Here is a 26,128-nt window from a genome sequence, read left to right on the forward strand (position 1 = left end):
ACACAGAAGTGCGGAGGAATATTAGGCTTAACTGCCTTTAAACATATTTACACAAATTCAGATGTTTAAAAAAAAATCTTCTAAATGCGTTTTTCGTAACGAATTTCTATGTAATGTAAAACCAGTAAATTAGTGATTTCTAATGCTAAGAAACCTTTTAACAGAACATAAAAAAATGTCTCGTCTTAATTTTCTGTTCTTCACCGTAATTTCATGTTTGCATTTGAAACCTTGTTTCTAAAAATGCCGTGTGCTTTGTATAATTTATTAAATAAAATACAAATATGTGTTCATCAAATTTCTTTGGTGCATTTCTCAGATCAGAATCAAGATGTGGTAAGAGAATTTCAGACTTCACTCCAAAGAAGTCTGAGAAAAATATAAGGTCTGTCAGATTGCAGTTAAAAATACATATATAGTCAGGAGTTTTCTTAATCATGTTACCTGCATGATTTTATACTTCTGTTTATTTAAAATATTTTTTTTATTAGCGGTTTGTCGAGATTCATTTCTATTATTTCTTCCTACAGTAAAATTTCAAATGTTTTACCCAGCTGTTATTTTATTTAATTTCTGGAAACCCAGTATGTTAAAAAGTCGTCCTATAGGACCTGTCTGCCTTGGGTGACCCTACCAGGGGCATAAATTCCCAGACAGCATAGCTCCTAGGATCATTGGGACACTCAAACACCTCCATCACAATAAGGTGGAAGCCCGAGGAGAGATAATTTATTTCTAAGTTTTTCTAAAGAATGTCTTGCTTCATTTTTTCCATGGAATGTTCTGGATTTCCACAACATGATGCTCTCACCACCATACTTAAAGTATTTGCAACTCTGACAAGGGAAGAAAGTTCTCAGAATTTTTATTGCATTGAAAGCTGGAATATTTGTACAAAATTATTAGTTTTATAAATAATATTAATTAAGGAGACACAGAATGTATTTTAATGCAGTTTATAGCTTTGAAACCATTCTCAGAAAAACTCATAAAACCACACAAAACAAATAGGCTCATGACATAAAATAATAATATTATATGTTGTTATAAATACCAAAAACATTTGAATACTGACAAAGGTCTGAACCAGTCAGACATAAAATTTCATCTGCAAATCCGGAGTTTTATCCAGAAAGCATGTGTTGAATTTACTTGTATGGGTTCCAAATTATAGGCCACTATGGTCATCAGTTCACAGCATTTCAGACTGAGTGCAAACAATGGTTTCTTGCCTTCTGGGCCTTTGACTTGCATACAGTCCAATGCAGTATGAGTAATAATCAGCCAAATTCAATAGAAGCCAGTCGTTCACATTGCATAAAGCACATGCATCATACAAAAGGCATGATGCACAAACACTGCATCACATTCTTTCAGACACCTGCACAAAGAAACATTTGGTTGCTACAGCCTCACAGCTCATCTCTGCATGTATCTCAGTTGTTATTTCTTGATTATTTTGGGCATTTCAGAAGATCGTACTTCACATTGCCGGTGTGGTCCACCTGCCTGTGAGAATTCAGGCGCCAGTAGAAAAGATCTCTGCAGAAATAAATGTTGCCTGAAAGAGAAACATTGATGTTACAACACCCACAATGCATGCCATGTTTTGTTGACGTTTGTGGATTTGGGTTCCTGAGCTTAGTAGTAGAAGGTGTTTACCTTTGTGCTGGAACACATCATGAGCATCATTAGGGACACCTACAAAGTTAGTGTCGGTATATTTGGGGTATCCTTTGTCAATCATTTGGGTCTTGAGATCAAACCTGTAGGGATCAGAGATGGAATGAGATCTACTGTTTGACCTTTAACACATTTTGTGTTAAAGGATGGGTTAAATTACAGATTTTGTCTAAAAAAGGGGGTCAATTTCAACCCACCTCCAGAAGTTCTCTCCACTGAAGAGAAGCACTTTGCTCTTCCCTCTATACAGCGCTCCCTCCACCTTCTGCACACCTGGGGGCAAACCAAGCTTCTCAATACTTTGGGGACCTAGCACGCTGCTTCCTGTGTACATCCAGAACCTGGTTCCTAATGTAACAATAAAATATGATTAAAACTCTTTGTCTAACATTTCAGTGCTCTGATAAGCTCTTATAAGAACCCTCCTTACCTGAAAAGAAGTATATTGTTGTGGTCTGAACATCCTCAAAAGCAGAGTCAATGACAGCAGGTAGAGCTGGCCAACTCTGAGAAATGGAAAATGGTCCCTTTCGATCAACGTCTCTCTTGCTTGATACCTTCCAGAAATGCCTGTCAACCAGAAACGCAAGATTAGAACCTCATCAGGTTTTGTTTCTAGAACATAAGTAGAACTAGCTATTTGCTTACCCATCTTTGAAGAAATGCAGATGTCTCTGAATCACAGTGATGGTGTCAAACTTGAGCATCTTGCAGGGGTCATTGGTTGGATCTACAATGGGTGACGCTGTCACGACAGATGGGGTGTTCAGAATAGGATGAGGGCCTGTTGTATTTCCTGCAGAATATGGGAATGTTTTTAGTTAAGGCAAAGTTTTCATGTGTTTGACGAGATTCATTGTGGAAGAGTACTGAGTTTTCAGCTCACCATAGAGGTACTGAATGCCATCAATGTCATCCTGGTCCAGGGAGAGATCCCTCACATATTTGTATATGGGGAACATGAGAGCGTCTCCAATGTTGGAGTGATCCAAACCAAGGGCGTGTCCAAACTCGTGGGCAGCCGTCAGGAACAGGCTATAACCTGGAAGATAGCCGGTACGAAATTTTATCATCTCATAAAATGATAAACGCAGAACAAATTCTTGCATTCATGTTACTCACCCACTTCGGTACAGAAACCCCATTTCTGGTCTGTATCATAGTTGAAAGTGGTGGCACACCAATATCTGCCGTCTGTCCTCCCGTCAGTCGTACATTCGGCGTATTCAATGCCTTGAAATACAAAAGGAAAGCGGCAGGGATCTCCATCTGGACTTGTCACAATTAAGGCAGTTTCTGGAGAAACAGAGACAAAATAACTGTGGTTAAACAAAGCAACAACCCACTGTGGCAGGACTTTCACACCTTGTGTTTCCTGTTACCCACCACGTGAGGGACAGTAACCCCATCTCTGGTCTCTATCATAGTTGTCAGTGGTGGCACACCACCATTTGCCGCCTGTCCTCCCCTCCCTAGTACATGAACGGTAGTTTGTGCCGTTGTACACAAAAGGAAAGTGGCAGGCATCTCCCTCTGCGTTTCCTCCAATTACAGCAGTTTCTTGACAAACAGAGACAAAATAACTCTGGTTAAACAAAGCAACAAGCCACTGTTGCAGAATTTTTATGCATTGTTTCCCGTTACCCACCACGTTTGGGACAGAAGCCAAATCTCTTGTCTAAGTCAAAGTTACCAGTGGTGGAACACCAGCGTTTTCCGTCGGTGCGGCCATCGGTGGTGCAGCTCTTATACCATTTACCCTTGTACAAGAACGGGAAGACACAGTGAGATCCACCCCCGTTTCCACCAACCGTGAACGAGACTGTGAGGATTACAGTTGAAAGTGTAGTTGGATGAGTTCCAGTTTTCCTTCACAAGCTCATAAACATAATGGATAACTTCAGGTTTGTCATTTTTGTCATGCTTACATTCACTTGGGCAAGCGCCGTATAATCTGTCTGTGTTGTAGTTGACTGTGGTTGCACACCAGGGCAGGTTGTTGTTTACGCCTTCAGTGATGCAAGTGGTGTAGAATTTATGCTCGTAATAGAAAGGGAAGTGACATACGGCACCTCCCGAATTGCCACCGTAAGTCTTCACCACTGAGGAGACAGATTGGATTGTGTGTTAAAGGAAATCTGTGCAAAGAACACCAGAGGAAGGAGGAAGGTAGAAGCATGTCATTCCTGAGGTGTAGTTACCTGGTCCTTTTCCTAGAGTCCAGTCTTCGTCATCATCAAAGTGGGCGTCCCCAGCAAGGCCCACACCAGGAGAAAAGGCGTGAGCTAGAACGCCATCCTTACCATCAAAGGGGAATGGATCCCCGTGGTCTAAAAAGAACATGAAGCAGCTCATCAATGTTTGATTTTTAGTACTCAGCTTCTTAATTTGTTTGGGTGAAATGGTTTGACTTAGAAATGTAAAAAAGAGCACATACCAGCTGTTGTAAAGGAGATCATGATGTCTGCAGTGCCTTGAAAAAGGCGGGTAAACGTCAGAGGAGTGACATCACTCCACACCTTGAAAGCTCTTGCAACGACATCATCAATCACAGTGCTGTCCATGTCAGGAGAATAGTTCAGGATTCTGAGGACACAGTGAACTCAAAATTACTAGCTGATCTAGTCTGATTGAAACTTATCAATACTTTTAGTTAGGGCTGTGTAATAATAGCGATTTTGCAATATATATTGATATTTTCTTTCCTAGAAAAAATTTGATATTCATCTGCAAGTATCCTAACATCCAACTGTTACCTTGCTCACTAACTGCTTGCTTTGCTGGGAGAGTGATTAGGTCATCAGGCTTAGAGTGATTCCTTCAGATGTTAAATGTCAAGGTTAAAAAGGTATCAATCTATTCAGAGAACTTGGTGCACTTTATTTACTTTACAAATGCATGTAAGCTACAGTTTGTACAGTTTCAATTAAAAGAAACATGTTTTCTCACCACTCCTTTGATTCATTTTGTCCAGCTGTTGACTTTAAGTCTGTGTCCTTGTCCAACCAGAGCCAGGTATTGTGCAGTTGGTGCTTTTAATCAGTTTTCAGTTAAATTAATTCAATTCAACTCTGTAACGGTCACAAAATGTCACCAAAATCACTCTGTCCCTCTAAGAATCTTTCGGAAAATCGCAAAGGTGTATTGAATTGCATCTTTTGCTGAACATCGCAATATATATCGTATTGTATCATATTGTGATATTATTGTATCACTACAGCCCTACTTTTAGTCCAGGTTGGTACCAAAATGTTGCTCGTCAACGTCCTCGGATGTCCACTTGAGGGATCCGGGTCATGGTACCAAATTGTTTTGGAAAAAATTTTTACTTAGCACTTTTCAGCTGAAATCATTTATCAGGTTTATTCATATATTGTGCACAATACAGAGAGTTTGTGGAACAATCAATAATGAAGCAGTTCTGGATGGAAAGCTCTAACAGGCAGTCAACACAGGAGTTTTATATCAAGGATAAGGAATTCAAAACAAATGGGTGAGACAGTCTGGTTCTCGTGCAGCTGTGGGAAACAACTCCCCACCTTGTACATGTAACCCAAATACAGTGATCCCTTGCTATAATGTGATTCACCTTTCTCTGTCTTGCTGCTTCGCAGAGTTTTTTTGTGCTGTTTTTTTCACAGTGCATTGTGTTCTGCGTCCTGATTTGCTAAACAGTCTCCGAGCTCCGTTATTGGCACCTTTGTGCCAATAACGTTACAAACAATTAAATTGGGCCCCCCTGACTCAGCTGCTGACTATCTGACCCATCAAAAGCATCACAATTTCCAAGGCTTGCAACTGCCTTGCTTTCTTTGGTCCAATATGGAGAACTAGTACAATATTTACTGCACATGAATTTAAGGTGGCAGCCCTCTCCTTGGGCGGAGGGGTTTGAGTGTCCCAATGATCCTAGGAGCTATGCTGTCTGGGGCTTTATGCCCCTGGTAGGGTCTCCCAAGGCAGACAGGTCCTAGGTGAGGAACCAGACAAAGCGCAGCCCGAAGACCCCTATGATGAATACAATCTTTGGACTTCGTTTTCCCTCGCCCGGACGCGGGTAACCGGGGCCCCACTCTGGAGCCAGGCCTGGAGGTGGGGCACGATGGCGAGCGCCTGGTGGCCGGGCTTTTACCCACAGAGCCCGGCCGAGCTCAGCCCGAAGAGGAGACGTGGGTCCCCCTTCCGATGGACTCACCACCTGTCCGAGGGGCCAAAGGGGTCGGGTGCATTGTGCTATGGGCGGCAGCCAAGGGAGGGGACCCTGGCGGTCTGATCCTCGGCTGCAGAAGCTGGCTCTTGGGACGTGGAACGTCACCTCTCTGGTGGGGAAGGAGCCGGAGCTAGTGTGCGAGGCTGAGAGGTTCCGGCTAGAAATAGTCGGCCTCACCTCGACACATGGCTCTGGTTCTGGAACCAGTCTCCTTGAGAGGGGCTGGACGTACTTCCATTCTGGAGTTGCCCACGGTGAGAGGCGCAGGGCTGGAGTGGGCATACTTGTTGCCCCCCATTTGGGCGCCTGTACGTTGGGGTTCACCCCGGTGAATGAGAGGGTAGCCTCCCTCCGCCTACCGGTGGGGGGACGGGTTCTGACTGTTGTTTGTGCTTACGGGCCAAACGGCGGTTCAGATTACCCACCCTTCTTGGAGTCCTTAGAGGGGGTACTGGAAAGTGCCCCTCCTGGGGACTCCCTTGTTCTACTGGGAGACTTCAACGCTCACGTGGGCAATGACAGTGAGACCTGGAGAGGCGTGGTTGGGAGGAACGGCCCCCCCGATCTGAACCCAAGCGGTGTTCTGTTGTTGGACTTCTGTGCTCGTCACGGATTGTCCATCACGAACACCATGTTCAGGCATAAGGGCGTCCATATGTGCACTTGGCACCAGGACGCCCTAGGCCGCAGTTCGATGATTGACTTTGTCATCGTCTCATCGGATTTGCGGCCGTATGTCTTGGACACTCGGGTGAAGAGAGGTGCGGAGCTGTCCACTGACCACTACCTGGTGACGAGTTGGCTCCGGTGGTGGGGGAGGAAGCCGGTCAGACCTGGCAGGCCCAAATGTGTAGTGAGGGTCTGCTGGGAACGTCTGGCGGAGTCCCCTGTGAGACGGAGCTTCAACTCTCATCTCCAGCAGAACTTCGAACACGTTCCGGGGAGGTGGGGGACATTGAGTCTGAGTGGACCATGTTCCGTACCTCCATTGCCGAGGCGGCCTATCGGAGCTGCGGCCTCAAGGTTGTTGGTGCCTGTCGAGGCGGCAACCCTCGAACCCATTGGTGAACAACTTCGGTGAGGGATGCTGTCAAGCTGAAGAAGGAGTCCTACCTGGCCTTTTTGGCCTGTGGGACTCCAGAAGCAGCTGATGGGTACCGGCGGGCGAAACGGCATGCGGCTCGGGTTGTCGCTGAGGCAAAAACTCGGGCGTGGGAGGAATTTGGAGAGGCCATGGAGACAGACTTCAGTACGGCTTCGAGGCGATTCTGGTCCACCATCCGGCGTCTCAGGAGGGGGAAGCAGTGCAGCACCAACACTGTTTATAGTGGGGATGGTGCGCTGCTGACCTCAACTCAGGACGTTGTGGGCCGGTGGGCGGAATACTTCGAAGACCTCCTCAATCCCACCAACATGCCTTCTGTTGAGGAAGCTGAGCATGGGGACTCTGGGTTGCGCTCTCCAATCTCTGGGGACGAGGTCGCCGAGGTGGTCAAAAAGCTCCTCGGTGGCAGGGCCCCGGGGGTGGATGAGATCCGCCCGGAGTTCCTTAAGGCTCTGGATGTTGCGGGGTTGTGTTGGCTTACACGACTCTGCAATATCGCATGGACATCGGGGGCAGTTCCCCTGGACTGGCAGACTGGGGTGGTGGTCCCCCTGTTTAAAAAGGGGGACCGGAAGGTGTGCTCCAATTACAGGGGGATCACACTCTTAAGCCTCCCGGATAAGGTCTATTCAGGGGTCCTGGAGAGGAGGGTCCGTCGGATAGTCGAACCTCAGATTCAGGAAGAGCAGTGTGGTTTTCGTCCTGGTCGTGGAACACTGGACCAGCTCTACACCCTGAGCAGGGTCCTGGAGGGTGCGTGGGAGTTCGCCCAACCTGTCTACATGTGTTTTGTGGACTTGGAGAAGGCGTTCGACCATGTCCCTCGGGGGGCCCTGTGGGGGGGTACTCCGGGAGTATGGGATACCGGGCCCTACGGGCTGTCAGGTCCCTGTATGACCGGTGTCAGAGTCTGGTCCGCATTGCCGGCAGTAAGTCGGGCTCGTTTCCGGTGAGAGTTGGACTCCGCCAAGGCTGCCCTTTGTCACCGATTCTGTTCATTACTTTTATGGACAGAATTTCTAGGCGCAGCCGAGGTGTTGAGGGGATCCGTTTTGGTGGCCTTAGGATCGCATCTCTGCTTTTTGCGGATGATGTGGTCCTGTTGGCTTCATCGGAACACGATCTGCAGCTCTCGCTGGAGCGGTTCGCAGCCGAGTGTGAAGCGGCCGGGATGAGGCTCAGTGCCTCCAAATCCGAGGCCATGGTCTTGAGCCGGAAAAGGGTAGAGTGCCTTCTCCGGGTCAGGGGGGTCGTCCTGCCTCAAGTGGAGGAGTTTAAGTATCTGGGGATCTTGTTCACGAATGAGGGAAGAAGGGAGCGGAAGATCGACAGGCGGATTGGCTTGCGCTGTACCGGTCCGTCGTGGTGAAGAGAGAGCTGAGCCAAAAAGCGAAGCTCTTGATTTACCGGTCGATCTACGTTCCCACCCTCACCTATGGTCATGAGCTTTGGGTCATGACCGAAAGAACGAGATCACGGGTACAAGCGGCCGAAATGGGTTTCCTCCGCAGGGTGGCTGGGCTCTCCCTTAGAGATAGGGTGAGAAGCTCGGTCATCCGGGAGGGACTCAGAGTAGAGCCGCTGCTCCTCCATGTCAAGAGGAGCCAGTTGAGGTGGCTCGGGCATCTGGTAAGGAGGCCTCCTGGACGCCTCCCTGGTGAGGTGTTCCGGGCACGTCCCACCGGGAGGAGGCCTCGGGGAAGACCCAGGACACGCTGGAGGGATTACGTCTCTCGGCTGGCCTGGGAACGCCTTGGGATTCCCCCGGAGGAGCTGGAAGAAGTGGCTGGGGAGAGGGAAGTCTGGGCCTCCCGTCTGAAGCTGCTGCCCCCGCGACCCGACCCCGGATAAGCGGAAGAAAATTGATGGATGGATGGAATTTTACATGCAGGAGTAAAATTAGTATGCATACAGTCTGCATACTGTATGCAAGTAAGTTGCTTAATTTTTTTCTATTAGTTTTAGATTACTAAAACTAGTAATATTATTACTAGTAATATTATAATAGTAATTTTTTTCTATTGGTTTTAGATTACTGAAATGTCTCTCCCCATGAGCAACAGTCAAAATATACATGAAGCAATCCAGACTTCTCAAAAATGCTGTATAGTTGCATTTTACACAAGCTGCAATATATAACTTAAATAAAAAATATGTTTTCTCCATATTTGTTAAAGCTGTCACAATGTCGTAGCAGTTTGTTATGAAATAGATAATCTGTGAAAACAATCAATATCCTCCACCTCCTTCCTGAATTACTATCACTGGTTAAAGTAATGCACCGTTCTGACCAAAACAACCAATCAGAACCAGTAGCAGGGTCTTAGCGCTGTCAATCATTTCATTCACTCACTGCTAAATGTGCTAATGGTGGAGAAACAACTTATTGTTACAGAAAAATCGTTTATCTGCTATCACTGGTAGCTACACTCTTAGAAATGGCTATAAAGTTACAGCGGAATTCCAGCCGTAACATACTGTTATTCCAAAATACAGTAGGATATTGTCAATTTGATGTCTTCTTCTGTTGTCACAATCAAGACTGACGACTGGCAGTAAAATGTTAATTAATCACTTGTTTAGTCAAATTCAAAGATAGTGTGGTTGGATGGCGTTCCACCCTCCCCCACTCTGTGCACCGGGTGCAGCTAGAAGCGCACCGTTGATTGGTGGGCGGGGCAGATGCCTTTATAGTTGGGCAAGCTGCTGTAAGGTGCGTGTGTCTTTGTTTCTCCCACTGTCGCTACAATCAGCGGCTACATGTTGGCTGTTGTGTTTCATCAGCTCGTCTGAAATCTGTTGCTCTGCTGGCATTGCCGGCTGCAGCTGGAGGTTGTGGCCGGTTAATTTTCTTAAAGAAGTAGAGCTAATTAAATAACACAAACAATACCTGAAAGTGGTTCCAGTTTCATTCGTTGGCCAAACTGCTGAAACTATGGCAAATTTTAAATACCTTGGGTCATTCCTGGACAGTCAGCTCAATTTTGCTGAAAACACTGACTAAATTTTTTAAGAAACGTCACTCTATCTTTTAAGAATATCCAGTGATCTTGGGGTTACCTAACAAGTTCAACTCGTGCAAAACCTCTAGTTAGAGGTAACATTGGCTAACATTACCTCTAGTTAAGTAATGTTAACATTTTAACAATGAGTTAAAATTGTTAAAATGTTAAATTTTAACAATTGTTAAATGCTATGCATTTTAACAATGAGTTAAAATGTTAAAACTTAAAAATTTAACTTAAGTTTTAAGTCATCTCAAGTTTTAACTGTTGAGTTCTTTCACTTTTCATCTCCTTGGCTGGTTTGGTCACATGAGCTGCATACTAACAGACAATCTTTTAAGAATACCTGGAATAGCAGGAAAAATAGTAAGTAAATAGTGGTGAAACCAAAAACAACTCTATCTTCACTGTTTAGAGTAGCGGTTCTCAACGTGGGCGGTACCGCCCCCCAGGGGGCGTTCAAAGGAAGGCAGGGGGCGCTGGCGGACATTTTAACGAAAGGGGGGCGCTGGGATGCCTTTGGGGGGCGTTTGGTCGAAGGTAAACTTTACACCTTAAATGCACAACAATACCAGTTTAGACTTTGAGCAACTTGGCAAAACTGTATTGTGTAACATTAAATTATGCTTGGCTGCAACTGTATCGATGGCAGCTCTTCAGTGTTTGTTAGTTTCTGTTAGCTTCTTGGCGCAGCTCCATTCTCCTGCTACGGTAGCTAAAATCACGATACCCTCACTGTGTATCCCTCTGAAAAATGAACCCATTTAAATAAGGAAATCAAGAAATCCCTCCATGGGTGATACCACGATAGAGAGCGTTCATTTTATAGCGTTAACACAGTGCTGTAAGTGGTCCGGTATGAAACGGGGGTGATGGAACAACACAGCACTTTTAAATTTCAATTATCAGAATGCAGAAATTGTTTCCGTTGTTTTAAAAGTCTGTCTGCCTTTTCCCCATCGATACGCTTCCCGACCGCCCTGCACCTAGGGGCTTAAAAAAAACCGAGGCGCACATTGCGCAAAACTCGAACAGGAGAAGCGGGACATAAAACGGAGCGACGAACTAGATGTAAATTATGGCATAAAAACAGAGAATCCGAGCTGAACAGTGAAAAAGTCAACACATGATGTGAAACACATGACGATTAGGCAGAGCAGCAGGTGATGGTGAGCGTCAATAAATGATAAAATAAATCTATCAACAGGAAAGAAACTAAAGTGGACAAAGCAATAAACCAAGAGAAGATAATACTAATCAAATGGAACTAAATGGAAATGAATGAAGAACAAAATGCAAGAATAAACTAAGAAACTAAAGTAAATACAGAGGAATAAACTGGTATGGCAAGACCTTTCGAGCAATAATTAATACAGAGACTGTATGGCAAGAATAAACAGACACTATTTCCACATAAAAGGTAAAATAATATTGTTGAAATGCCATGGGTTTGTTGCGATCACGTCTAATACTGAGAATAAATATATCTTACAGACCATAACAGTAAAGTACCTATCACTTATTTATGTTTTTAATTAGATTTGATATATTTATTTCTTCAATATTATTTTTTCATGTCAGTGTTAATGTCATGAGGCTGATGACTCCATGACACTTTCAATTTGACTCATTAGGATTTGATTAAGAACCAGATTTGTTCTTTGTAATTTCTGTCCAGTAAAACTATTAATCTTATAAATCAATAGGTCTATATAAAGATATAATCCATGTTTCTGTCTCATATTTGTATGGCATTAAAAGGACCTGGAACTTTTGTTTTTCCACTGAAAGCTCTGGTTTACACAATAAATGCCATGTGGGTGAAGTTTTATGGATGATACTCTGATGTCCCATTCTCCTGAAGGCAGCACAGAGCTGCACCACCAGAAACTGACAGAAACACTGAAGAGAAGAAGAGCTATGATTAATGTAGTTACAGTTCTATCCATGTTTTAGTGTTGCAGAGTTCAGTCGTTTTGCAAATAGTTCAAAGTTTAAACTGGCATGTTGAACATCTTTTATCTGGTCATTTTGTGGAATATTTAACAACTAGAAAATGGCACAAAATAAGAATATTTTTCCACTCTGATTGGCTGATGCAAAGCCTACAAATTTTAAGTTGAATGTTCATAAAAATTTTCGTAGACGCCTGTGAAAATAATTTCTATTCCCATGACTTTTTTGTTCTCTGGGAAATTATTTTTGATGATAAATACAGAAACAAGAATAAAAATCAAAACATCTACAATAGTGATAGTTATATTAAAAAATAAAATAATGGTCAGTGCAAAGTAGCCTGCAAATTCTTTGGTGGGGGGCGGTGAGGGACCTGGATAAAGGCTGGGGGGCTGCTGGCCCAAAAAAGGTTGAGAAACACTGGTTTAGAGCATCCATTCTCTTTTGTTCATCAGTTTGAGCTCAAGGTGTAACTGGGTCCATATTAATAGTTGTATATTTCCACAAAATGTGTTCTTTCATGTATTTGTCTGCTTCTACTTGACTGTTGTTGTTCCTTTGTGTCTACTATAAGGGTGTGGTCCTCCAACTCCGCCTTATTTTCGTGTTCTTTTGTTCAGGGTCCTCCAGGACTATTATAAATATTAAGTTATTAATTTCCTCTTCCCTTTTGTTATTCATTCCACTGGGGAGAGGCAAGTTTTATAATATATTGTAATCCTTTCATTTATATTGTTCAAATGTTTATTTGAACAATAAACATTTGTTTATCCAAGTGTTTGGATATTTTTATTTGAGTTGCTATTACACTTTTATATCATTTGATGCATGCTAACTATTATTTTGTCAATTACTGATGAGCATATTACAAACCACACAGCCATTCATAATTTATTTAAGAAATTATTTAGAAATGTCAATACATATTTATATAACTATACAAACACAATTAAACAATGATTAATAATGACACAAATAAATAATGATTAATACTGAATAATATATATTGTATGTATGTATGTATGTATGTATGTATGTATGTATGTATACTGTTCAAAAAAATAAAGGGAACACTTAAGTGTTCCCTATATATATATGAAAAACATATATATATATGTTTTTCAGCCGACGAGTTCTAGCTTCAGAGATTCAGCAGCTGAGATTGAGTCCAAAATCTGATATAAGATTCATCCATGCTGCAGTGAATCCGTCTCTTTTTATACATATCTCCCTCTTCTTCCTCACATCGTGTCTTTATGAAACTTTCAAAACAAAAATGAAAGATTTAGGATGTATCTTACTAGTGAAATAATTACATATAAATAATAGTCTTTACCACCTGTGTAAAATTTACTGGTGAATGTTATAACACATAAGTTTTATAATATGTGTTGCGTTATTTCATTTCTAATGTAAATATTTTTAGATTTACGGAATCTCAGCCTTCATAGCTGAACCCCGTATTACACCAAGCGCTGTAGCTAATATTAGCTGGTATCTCGCCAGTGGACATAAATACAGTAAAGTAATATTCCAATCACAATATATACACAATACATAATACACTGCTAAAAAAAAATAAAGGGAACACTCAAATAACACATCCTAGATCTGAATGAATGAAATATTCTCATTGAATACTTTGTTCTGTACAAAGTTGAATGTGCTGACAACAAAATCACACAAAAATCATCAATGGAAATCAAATTTATTAACCAATGGAGGCCTGGATTTAGAGCCACACACAAAATTAAAGTGAAAAAACACTACAGGCTGATCCAACTTTAATGTAATGTCCTTAAAACATGTCAAAATGAGGCTCAGTATTGTGTGTGGCCTCCACGTGCCTGTATGACCTCCCTACAACGCCTGGGCATGCTCCTGATCAGGTGGTGGATGGTCTCCTGAGGGATCTCCTCCCAGACCTGGACTAAAGCATCCGCCAACTCCTGGACAGTATGTGGTGCAACGTGACGTTGGTGGATGGAGCGAGACATGATGTCCTAGATGTGCTCAATCGGATTCAGGTCGGGGGAACAGGCGGGCCAGTCCATAGCTTCAATGCCTTCATCTTGCAGGAACTGCTGACCCACTCCAGCCACATGAGGTGTGCATTAGGAGGAACCCAGGGCCAACCGCACCAGCATATGGTCTCACAAGGGGTCTGAGGATCTCATCTCGGTACCTAATGGCAGTCAGGCTACCTCTGGTGAGCACATGGAGGGCTGTGCGGCCCTCCAAAGAAATGCCACCCCACACCATTACTGACCCACTGCCAAACCGGTCATGCTGAAGGATGTTGCAGGCAGCAGACCGCTTTCCACGGCGTCTCCAGACTCTGTCACATCTGTCACATGTGCTCAGTGTGAACCTGCTTTCATCTGTGAAGAGCACAAGGCGCCAGTGGCGAATTCGCCAATCCTGGTGTTCTCTGGCAAATGCCAAGCGTCCTGCACGGTGTTGGGCTGTGAGCACAACCCCCATCAGTGGACGTCCTCATACCATCCTCATGGAGTCGGTTTCTAACCATTTGTGCAGACACATACACATTTGTGGCCTGCTGGAGGTCATTTTGCAGGGCTCTGGCAGTGCTCCTCTTGTTCCTTCTTGCACAAAGGCGGAGGTAGCGGTACTGCTGCTGGGTTGTTGCCCTCCTACGGCCTCCTCCACGTCTCCTGGTGTACTGGCCTGTCTCCTGGTAGCGCCTCCAGCCTCTGGACTCTACGCTGACAGACACAGCAAACCTTCTTGCCACAGCTCGCATTGATGTGCCATCCTGGATGAGCTGCACTACCTGAGCCACTTGTGTGGGTTGTAGAGTCCGTCTCATGCTACCACGAGTGTGAAAGCACCACCAACATTCAAAACTGACCAAAACTGTAATGATCAGAACTGAGGACCCGAAATTTCAGTCAGACAAGATGTAAAAATCAGAAAATTCTTTATTGAAGACCAGGGTAAGGAGAGGCAAGCACGAGCAAGGAACAGGAACCTCTGAGGACAGAGAAACAGGTTAGGGATGGTTCTAGGGAGGGGAGGCCAAAGGTAAAAAATAGAAAGAGGATCACTAACCTTCCTTGTGTAGTGGGGAAAGAGGGGTCCAGGTAATACAGTGGTAGCGGCCCGTAGCACACCCAGGGATGGACAGCGCTTGGAGGGCAAGGGATGGGGGGCAGACATATCAAGGCAACAAACTCTCAGAGGGTCAGACGAGGAGCAGTGGTCAGGGTGCGGAAAAGGGGTCATACACTTGCAGGTAATATCAGGCAGACTGAATCCAAGGGCGAGGCAGGAGGCAGAAGTCAAAGGACAGAAACGGGGTCGAGACCAGAAGACCGAGGCCAGTGGAGGATCCGACGTGGGCAAGGCAAGGCAGGAAAATCCAAGGGACAAAAAAGAGTTCGAGGTCGTGGTCAGGTCAGGAAGGAATGCTGGATGTCTACTCACTCTAAGGCTTTCAAAAATCTGGCACTGTCTGCCTGCCTGAGAGCTGAATATAACAGTTGGTGAGCAGGTGGAGGACATGAGCCTGATTGTGCTCCAGCGCAGCAGCATGCAGGTGAGCCAGATGAGCTTGATGAGAGGAGTAATGAGGAGAAGAGCATAGCAGGCAGACAGGCCAGAAACATGACAGTACCCCCCTCCTAAGGTCCGGCTCCCGACGGACCCTTCGGCTGATCAGGATGGAGGCGGTGAAAGTCCCTCAGGAGAGACTTGTCGATGACGAAGCGACCAGGAATCCAGGTCCGTTCCTCTGGTCCGTATCCCTCCCAGTCAACCAGGTAATGGAGGCCACGTCCCCTTCTCTTGGACCGGAGGATGCGCCGCACGGTGTAGATGGGGTCCCCATCCAGGAACCGGGTGGGCGGGAGGGGTCTGGAAGCAGGCTCAAGACGAGGTGAGGTGTAGGGTTTGACCCGCGACACATGGAATGTGGGGTGAACCCTCATAGAACGGGGCAGCTGTAGGCGGACCGCCGCTGGGTTCACAACCTTGGAGATGGGGAAAGGACCAACGAAACGGGGTGCCAACTTCCGACTCTCCACCCGTAGGGGGAGATCCTTGGACGACAACCAGACCTTCTGGCCAACACGGTAGGTGGGTGCCGGGACACGGTGCCGATTGGCAGATCTGGACTGCACCTCGGACATCTTGACCAGGGTCCTCCTGGCCCTCCTCCAGATTCGTTGGCACCGCATAGCTGCAGCGTGAGCGGAGGGGACCTTGGCCTCCCTCTCTTGAATAGAGAAGATAGGTGGCTGGAACCCATGGACAATGTAAAAGGGTGAGAGACCGGTGGAGCTAGAGGGAAGGGAATTCAAGGCATGTTCCACCCAGGGTAAGTTGAGTGACCATCTGGTAGGGTCAGAGTCACAAAGGATACGAAGCCTGGTCTCAACCTCCTGGTTAGCCCTCTCGGTCTGTCCATCCGTTTGGGGATGGAAACCAGACGATAAACTGACAGATATGCCAAGCATGGCGCAGAACTCCTTCCAGAACCGAGAGACGAATTGGGGTCCTCTGTCCGAGACAATGTCAGTGGGGAGCCCATGGAGGCGGAAAACCTCCCGAGCCATAATCTCCCCCATCTCCTTAGCAGAGGGGAGTTTCTTGAGGGGAACCAGATGGACCATCTTAGAGAACCTGTCAACGATAGTTAACAGGACAATGAAACCGTCGGAACTGGGCAAACCTGTGACGAAGTCCATGGCGATGTGTGACCAAGGGCGTGATGGGATGGGAAGGGGCCGCAACAGCCCTGAGGGTGGGCGACGAGACGACTTAGCTTGGCAGCATTGATGACAGGCTGTAATGAACTCCTTAACGTCCTTGGTCATGGAGCCCCACCAGAATTGAGACCGGACAGTTTGCAAGGTCTTGCTGATGCCTGGGTGACAGAATAGGCGGGACTTATGGCAGAAACTGAGTACCTTGGGGACCAGATGTTCCGGAACAAACAGCCTGTCGGAGGGGCACGAGGTTGGGACCAGAAGATCACGGGTGGCATCCCTAACCTCCTCCTCCAGCTCCAGCCCGGTCACAGACAGCCTCACCGAGTCTGGGAGGATAAACTCCTCTGCACCCGTGGCCCCCAACTCAGAGGATTCATGAATTCTTGATAAGGCATCCGGCTTAATGTTCTTGGTCCCAGGTCTGTAAGAGAGTGTAAAATTAAACCGTCCAAAAAACAGGGCCCACCTTGCTTGTCTGGGGTTGAGTCGTTTGGCCGCTCTCAGGTACTCCAGGTTCTTGTGGTCGGTCCACACTAAGAATGGTTCCTTGGCCCCCTCCAGCCAGTGTCTCCATTCCTGTAGTGCCAGCTTGACGGCCAAAAGTTCCCTGTCCCCTACATCATAATTGCGTTCAGCGCTGGCTAGGGACCTGGAAAAGAAGGCACAAGGATGAACACGGCCGTCAGCGGTTCTCTGACTTAGGACCGCACCTACCCCAGTGCTAGAGGCGTCGACCTCCACAATAAACTGCCTCGCCGGATCAGGGGACCGGAGGACCGGAGCAGAGGTGAACAGAGACTTGAGTCTGGAGAAGGCCTCCTCTGCCTGCTTGCTCCACATGAACTGGACCTTGGATGAGGTAATGGCATGAAGAGGAGATGCTACTTGGCTATAATTACGGATGAAACGACGATAAAAGTTTGCAAATCCAAGAAATCTCTGTAACTGTTTGCGGTCTGTGGGTGTGGGCCATTCGGAGACTGCTGAAATCTTAGAGGGATCCATGGTCACTTTGTTGGGAGAAATTATGTAGCCAAGAAAAGAGGTGGTGGTGGTGTGGAACTCACATTTCTCTGCTTTTACAAAAAGATGATTCTGGAGGAGGCGAAGAAGAACCGACCGAACATGGTAGCTGTGGGAGTCCAGGTCCTGAGAGTAGATAAGAATGTCATCAAGGTAAACAAAGACAAAGTGCCCAACCATGTCCCTCAAGACATCATTGACCAGGGCTTGGAAAACAGCTGGTGCATTGGTTAACCCAAAGGGCATGACCAGGTACTCATAGTGACCAGTGGGGGTGTTGAACGCGGTCTTCCACTCGTCCCCCTCCCTGATGCGAACAAGGTGGTATGCGTTGCGCAAGTCTAATTTCGTAAAAAACCTGGCCCCTTGAATTTGATCAAAGGCAGAATTCATGAGTGGAAGGGGGTACCGATTTTTAACGGTAATGTCATTGAGGCCCCTGTAATCTATGCAAGGCCTCAGAGAACCATCCTTCTTGCCCACAAAAAAAAACCCAGCACCAGCAGGAGACGAGGACGGGCGAAGGATCTGACGTGGGCAAGGCAAGGCAGGAAAATCCAAGGGACAAAAAAGAGTTCGAGGTCGTGGTCAGGTCAGGAAGGAATGCTGGATGTCTACTCACTCTAAGGCTTTCAAAAATCTGGCACTGTCTGCCTGCCTGAGAGCTGAATATAACAGTTGGTGAGCAGGTGGAGGACATGAGCCTGATTGTGCTCCAGCGCAGCAGCATGCAGGTGAGCCAGATGAGCTTGATGAGAGGAGTAATGAGGAGAAGAGCATAGCAGGCAGACAGGCCAGAAACATGACAAAAACATCAGCCAGACAGCATAGGTACTGAGAAGTGGTCTGTTGGGCCCACCTGCAGAACCACTCTTTTATTGAGTGTCTTGCTAATTGCCAATCATTTCCATCTGTTGTCTATTCCATTTGCACAACAGCAGGGGAAATTGATTGTCAATCAGTGTTGCTTCCTAAGTGGACAGTTTGATTTCACAGATGTTTGATTTACTTGGAGTTATATTGTGTTGTTTAAGTGTTCCCTTTATTTTTTTGAGCAGTGTATATTGTGTATATCTTACTTGTGAGATGGACCATCTCGCATGTAAGATGGTCCATCTTACTTGTGAAATGATGTTTGTGGAGCCCTCCCATCAATAATCCATAGATCCGAACAACAATATCCCTCAGTGCTGAGGCATCTTCTGCTGTTTTGATTAAGCAAAGTAGGAGGGACGACCGCTCCAAGATGGCCGCCGTATTTTCTGCGCCGGAGCAGCCAATGGACCTTACCACAGGGTCCGCCTTTCATTGGCTAATGGCCATTTTACGTCACAGCGCAGCTATTACGTGCGTTACCGGCTCACAAACTCATGCTAATGTACATTGAGGACTACCAGACCGACAGAAAGTTTTTGCGTCAGGATTCGAAAAAAAAATGGTTTTCCGTCAGTGGGGTGTCTGTACAGGCGATGTCAGGTATCCTGATCGTGTTTGTGGAACTAAAATTCACAGATTTCCAAAATCTGAAACTTACATTTTCTGCATAACAGCTGCAAATTAATGCGTGCGTAAACAATGGGCTTAACGACGCTCTGATCGCCGATCAATGGTCCTTCTGGTAAGAATCTTCTCACACTTTGCGGTTTTTAGCTCAGCTTTAGCTCAGCTTCTGTTGTATATCCAGGCCGCCTGTACAAGCTCCCTGTTTCCTCCTTTCTGTTAGAGGCACTACATAAGGAGCTCAGTGGTAAGTGAAAGTGCTAGAGTATGCATGCTTTTAGATTCCATTTCTAACATTTATTTTTTGATAGCCGCTGCTGTTTGTCCTGGGGCGACAGTTTGCCTGTCATCTGGATAATCTCTCGGCTGCCTACCTGTCGTCCTGTTTGCTGGCTTCATGCCCGCCGTCCTGGTCGGCATAAAGCGGGCTCCTATCACTCGTCCAGTGTGGCCGATTCGGGCTGATTGGTGACCAGCTCGGACCAATCCTTCTAGTGTTGCTCTGAGTGGCGTCTGTTACAGCGGATCGGCTCCTCCCAGGACAGACTCTTAATTCGGACTATTGTGGACTGAATTGTATTGTATTGCAATTTGAATGTTTGTTTCATTTTTACAGGAACGGCAACTTGTGGTGTTGGTGGTGGACTTTCCGGGTGGTGGTACTCCTTCTGGTTGGTGCACGATTTTCTTTTGTTTTTGCCCTTTTTTGTTTGCTGTGTTTCTTTTTAGGACACTACTCTAAATTTCACTCCCATCTCCGAGTTGTGCTAGAACTGACTTTTAATGTGTGAGTGATTTTAGACTAGTATTTTTGATTAAACAAAAACAATTGTAGAATAAATAAAATTGTTGAACTGTGAGATTGTCTCAAGCCTCATCTGTAGCTGGTCTGTGTGCCTTAAAGGTAATTTTTTAGTGGAGTCATTGCAACCAATTTTATCTTTATTAAAATAGGGCATTTTAATGTAAGTTACCAATTCTTATCACACTGCTCCGGCCACAAAAATTTCTTATGTATACATTGTAAATGGTATTTTTATTATTGTTAATGTTGTTTTTCATGTCTTATTTCTTTTCTTCCTCCTATAAGTGATGGAGATGTATAGATATTATTTATAATGTATAAAGGTGTTGTCACCTAATTAGCTTTACATCCTGAAGAAAAATATGGTATTTTAGAAGATAATTGATCTTTTACGCTGCCAGTAATGGCAAAATTAACAGTAAATAAATATTTTGTGGTATTCTCGTTTAGTGACATATTTATATTAGCTGTGTTATCACCCCCACCCCACTAGAGGCAGCCGCAGGCCCGAAAAGTTGCGACTTAGAAGCAGATTTAGAAGTACACCGAAAGCTATGGAATTTGTTAGAAGCTGTGAGCTGCGCTGAAGTAAATAAAAAAGAGAAGTTGAAATACATGGTGAGAGTGAAACTCCTTCCTACAGATAAAGCTATATCACGGATTTAAAAAGAAAATTTCAACGGGAGACCGCAGATAATATAGGAATAGCGTCCCCTTCATTGTCGGAGTGCAATGGCCCCATTTCCAAATAAGGTAAGAGACTGACAGTGGTCCGTCCCCGCCCCTTTCTGTTTGCTGCAGCGAGGTGTACTTGTATGGAGGACCAAAACTTGTATGGAGGTCAGGTTACATTGTGTTGCATTCATTGTTGTCGGAAAAGAGTTTAATGCGTTTAATGTCCGATTTGCCATTCATTATCGCTAGCTGTGGTGGCAACAGGGGTGGCAAGGCTCTCGTTTGGGGTGGCAGCTGGCACCCCATGCCACCCACCCCAGTAGATCCGCCCCTGACAGCAGTGGTGGGAAGTAACGAAGTACAAGTACTTCGTTACTGTACTTAAGTACAATTTTTGTGTATCTGTGCTTTACTTAAGTAGTTTTAATAATGGGTACTTTCTACTTTTACTCTACTACATTTTACAGTAAGTATCTGTACTTTCTACTTCACTACATTTCTACAAAAGTGTCGTGTTACTCGTTACATCCAAGTCGCATTGAGCTTTTTTTCCCCATTAAAATGTGAAGTTCAGGGACTTAAGGTGGCGCCGTAAAATCCAAGCAATAACGTGACTTACTGTCTGTTGTCACCCATCGCCTCCACCTTTACTCACCTGAGTGAAGTTGGCCCCCCCCACCTTCTTCAAATCAGACAAAATTGGTGTCAAACGTTTGTGCTACGTTTGTGCTGGTTTGTGCAGGAAAAATTTTCGTTTGTGCCGCTATCATTTTAAAGATATAAAGAAATGTTTCTAGAGGTCATCCAAGGTCAACCCCTCACCCACCTTCTTCAAACCAGACAAAATGGGTGTCAATCAACTTGGCTACGTTTGTGCTGGTTTGTGCAGCAAAAATTTTTGTTTGTGCTGCTTTGGCTTTGAAGATATTAATGAAAGTGTAAAGGTCAAAAGGTCAACCAGCCCCTCAACTTTCTGGTTGACCTTGGATGTGGCATTGTTCATGAAAATGGCACATTTCTAATGTATTAAAATCAAATACGATCGGTTCACGTAATGATATTAGCGATTAGGAAATGCATTCACCAAGTACTTTTACTTTTAATACTTAAGTATTTTTAAAAGCCAGTACTTTCTTACTTTTACTTAAGTAGAAATGTTAATGTGGTCGTTTTACTTTTACTTAAGTACATTTTTTGAGTACTTTCTCCACCACTGAATGACAGTCTCTATACCATACTTGCATTGATGGTAATCTACTATCAGGATTAATTACGGTACGGCTTCTGTGCATTTATAGTAAACGTCTGGCGTCTATAGCTGCCAGTATTTGACTGTAAATTTACAGGATTATTTCATAGAGTGTATGCTTGCTAAACTAAGCATTTACAACAGGCTATGCTAGCTGCAGAATAGCACAGAACCAGGCAGAGGAAGGATGAGCCACATGAGATTGTGATTGACAGCACTAAACCTCTCCTGCCTCTGACTGGTTGTTTCTAGAGAAAGCAGAGGAAATAGATTTTTCACAGATTACCTCTCATACCATAATGTCGCAACATAATAAAAGTTTTAACAAATATGTGGAAAAAATCTATTTATATAAAAGTGGCACACTGCAGCTTTAATTTCACCCAGGAGAGGGCAGGTCAGCCCTATACTGTGTCCCTGAATATGTATTACAGATTGGCCATTCAGGAGATGAAAGCTGAAAACTTTGAATTATGCTGAATAATAACTGTAAAACCTAAAGGCAACTACTTTGCAGATTTCACTTATCGAGGGTTATTTTCAGAACGCATAATTTTCCGCTACAAGAGTTTTCTGAAATTATAGTTGTGTGTGTGTAGCACAACATGTCATGATATAAGGCTGCAAAATAATTTTTTATTAAAGATATAATCTACCATAGTAAAAACATATCTGGTGAAATCACACAAGGCACAAGGTAGTGTGTCAGTTTTTACTGTTCTCTTTATTTACATGTTTTCAGACATTTTAAGTTAACATTATTTAAACTTCCCCTTGTATGCCATAGCATTAACCAATGCCATCTGCACGTCTATGATTTTTTTTGCATAAAGTGCTATTTAAAAAAAAAAAATCTGAAACCCTGCCTTAAAAATTAATGCTTTATTAAATAACAAAGTTTTTTTATATACATAACCAGAGCATATTTGGTAGAATTAAAAATATCTCACTCTGTAATCATTAATGTAATGACACAGATTATTTCTTCCTTCCACTCACCTGTATGTAATATTTGAATGGTCCCATTTGGGTTCCGCGGGAAATAAGACGTAATTGGCCACATCAGGAACACCACAGCGAGGTTTCTTCATGACCTTCAGTGTCGGCCAGTCCAGTTCTCCAGTCTCCTTCAGACCCATCTGTCTCTGCATCCTCTTCAGAGCCTTTGCTGTGGACACCTTGGACTTGAAGCCACTGCGCTGCGCCGCCTCCATGTAACCAAACCTTTTCAAATAACTCTGTCAAACAAGACAAAGCACATCAGAGCTCAGCCAAACACTCCCATTCTCAGTTTGTGTTTTGTGACATTTCTAAATTGCTTTCATAAAAGACGTTTGTAGTTTTAATTTAGAGAGCAAAAATTTCCATTAACATTGTGATATTAGTCTCTGTTCAGATAATTTGTTTCCCCTGAACAACTTTATTAAAACTCCATTCTGGGAGTCTCAGACTATCTGTGAAGAGTAAACCATCTGCTACTCACTTGTGCCAGCTCCACATCTGCCACATTTTTGACGATGTTTCCCGGTAAGGTGACAAAGACCGACTTGACAGGACGACTCCATCCGTTCTGCACGCCTATTCCCAAAAGTAAACACGCCACTAACACACAGCACCTCATGGCGAGCTCTGCTGGGGCACAAAATGCAACAAAAATGCTAAAACTAATTTCGAAGACAGATAATCAAGTGTGGACCAAAGTCAAAAGAAGAAAAAAAATCTCAGAAGATCGGCGAGTTTCCACTTTGGTGATGTCTTCTGTGTTTTGGAAGTTGGTCCCTGTTGCTGTCTGTCTGAACTGTGCTGCTGGTTGGGGTTGTAGATGTTGTATTTATACAGAGTAGAGTCTTAGTCATCAAATCCTCGCTCCCGCCTACTGTAACATCAGTTCTGTGCAGAAATTTACAGGCTGGGGAAATTTCCAAAGTATCCACAGGTAACAATGTATTTGACGGGGTGCAGGGGTGAAAGTAGTTTTAAATTCTTGGGGGTACTATGACAAGAAAAAAAACAAAATAATATATATATATATATATATATATATATATATATATATATATATATATATATATATATATATATATATATATATATATATATGTGTGTGTGTGTGTGTGCTTTGGAGCTTCTTTGCTGATAAATTTTTTTGCGAAGCAATAAAAGCTTGGTAGCTCTTGAATTGCTACAAAAAAAAGCTCTATTTCCTTCAGCCCACTGGCTGCAATGTTGACACCTTGAGAGGCCATGAGACCTAAATTCTGAACATCTTGGCATGGAGAGCATCCCAGTTTTCCATGTCTGGTTTATAAACATTCATTTTAGCTTTTAAACTGGTTCTATTGATCCTGTGTCCAGACAGAGGGATAATCAGTAGACCAGCATCATGACCTGTTTGTTTTGAAGAACCTGCAGCTTCCACTTCTCTTCCTAACATGGCGCCTCCTCACCCTGACTGTAAAGTCAGGGTGAGGACCTTACAGTAAAGCTCATCTTCTGAAGTTGGGATATTTTTCCTCCAACAGGTTCCAGAGGAATCACCTCAAACCAGATGTTGGACTGGATTTTATTTCAATGTCATTTGTGAATGTTAGAGCCTCAGTTCCAACAGTGGAGCTATAAAGGTTGAAAAAGGTTATCATTTTGGAGAAAATCTCATCAACATCAGTATTTCCACTAAATAAGAGGCAAAAAAAATGTCGTTTGATATAAAGGAAAACCCTCTCAGACTCTGAGCTCAAAGCACCAAACTATTTTTTTTATATTGGACAATTTTATTTCACATAATTATCGCGGTAGAAGGCATTTGTTTGTTAAATACTTAATGAAACATATTTACCGTGTTTGATGTTTATTGTGAATGACGTATATTCACAAAGGTAATTAGTCCAAGTTTGTCGTTTATTGAATGTTCAGAAACTACAGCGGCTGTGATGCACCAATACAAAAGTAAAACAACCCGAACAGGGGATCAACTCTAAACCACTCGCACCTTTTTACTCTCCATCTCTCTGTCATTTAAGCCCCCCCCCCCCCGTTGCCATGGCAACCTCATGCGCTCCACAAGCCGACCAGAGATTGCGTTAAAAACATAACATTCAGTCCGTTAAGATATTAGGTTTGCAGGCTTGATATTTATTTTGTGATCATTAATAAACCTCTCATGAGCGGTTGATTAGTTAATTTTAAACTCCTGTTCAGCTAGTTATTTTGGTAATGGAACCAAAACGCACAGAATTGCGCAACACCTTGTTGAAACAATAATTACTGAGATTATTATTGTTGTTGGCTCATTAATTTTAACACGTTTTGTTGATTTTTTTTGTTGTTCTTTAATAAAGTTACGAACGTTTTGATAAGCCAATCAGAGGAGGACGTGCTGGTCTCAGCGTTCAGCTTGTCACATAATGCCGAGATCCACTCAAAACCTTCCGCGATCACCATATTGCACCGCTGCTCTAGTAAAGCACGAACAGTTCAGAAACAATATAAAATGAGAAAAAAAGCTATTTGTTAACTGATTAAGTCGTGTTTTAGATTGTTCTTGAAAAACTAATCAGTCACGGCTGATTAGTGGGTGCTCTCACGGCTGCACGGTGAATCCATTGATTTTTTTTTTTTTTTTTTTTTTTTACAGCAGACAGCCGCTCTTCTCTTGAGGGTGCTGCGAACCCCCGCTAAATCTTTTAGGGGTACCTAGTACCCTGCCGTACCCCCTTACTTTCACCCCTGACGGGGTGTTAATAAGACTGACATGCCTCTGTCATAAACACCTGTCGTAAACATGAATAAGTCTTCATGAATATTTATGACTATTGTCATAAAGTGTCATTCGGTAAATTATGACACGTTTAATACAAATTTGACATTATTCAAAATATCTTTGTTCAGACAACTTGACATTAACCTAGTCAAAAATATCTTCATTATGAGAACTTGACCTTAACCAAGAGATCATGATCTGACATAAATTTGTTATAAAAGTTTTACCTATTAAACTTTAAAAATTAGTTTTAAGTGGTGATGTTATATTGCTCTGACACTTTGTTTAGTCTTAAATTTATTAAATTAATTGATCCTAAAGTAGTGCAATACACCATCTCCACCAGTGAGAGGCAGCAGTGTATGAACAGGCGCACAGTGCCTTGGTCTTCTTGGTGAAGAAGAAATCTACCATCTTGTGGGGC

At 43.9% G+C, this 26,128-nt stretch overlaps 1 protein-coding gene across 2 annotated transcripts; it reads right to left on the reverse strand.

The window, feature by feature from the left end:
* Positions 1-848: 848 nt before the first annotated feature.
* LOC145547555 (matrix metalloproteinase-9-like) lies at positions 849-23,755 on the reverse strand. 2 transcript variants are annotated; one of them, XM_081608961.1, is made up of 14 exons: positions 23,428-23,755; positions 22,944-23,182; positions 4,121-4,269; positions 3,885-4,013; positions 3,612-3,785; positions 3,332-3,505; positions 3,070-3,243; positions 2,806-2,979; positions 2,570-2,725; positions 2,332-2,479; positions 2,114-2,253; positions 1,881-1,956; positions 1,663-1,766; positions 849-1,561 (listed from the first exon to the last, which is right to left on the reverse strand). In XM_081608961.1, the coding sequence occupies exons 1-14, from the start codon at positions 23,563-23,565 to the stop codon at positions 1,455-1,457; spliced, it is 2,082 nt and encodes a 693-aa protein (XP_081465087.1). In that variant the 5' UTR covers positions 23,566-23,755; the 3' UTR covers positions 849-1,454. The 2 variants fall into 2 exon arrangements, with proteins under 2 accessions (XP_081465087.1, XP_081465086.1); XM_081608960.1 differs by having other exon boundaries at positions 1,881-2,031.
* Positions 23,756-26,128: the final 2,373 nt, after the last annotated feature.

Source organism: Poecilia reticulata, chromosome 7 (genome assembly GCF_904066995.2).
Source record: "Poecilia reticulata chromosome 7, P_reticulata-male-v2, whole genome shotgun sequence".
Taxonomy (NCBI): domain Eukaryota; kingdom Metazoa; phylum Chordata; class Actinopteri; order Cyprinodontiformes; family Poeciliidae; genus Poecilia; species Poecilia reticulata.

Coding starts and splice junctions, on each gene's coding strand:
- LOC145547555 (XM_081608960.1), bottom strand. CDS start 23,565: ATGAGGTGCTGTGTGTTAGTGGCGTGTTTACTTTTGGGAATAGGCGTG. Junction 23,183..23,427: donor CAGATGTGGAGCTGGCACAA/GTGAGTAGCAGA, acceptor CTTGTTTGACAG/AGTTATTTGAAAAGGTTTGG. Junction 4,014..4,120: donor GATCTCCTTTACAACAGCTG/GTATGTGCTCTT, acceptor TGTTCTTTTTAG/ACCACGGGGATCCATTCCCC.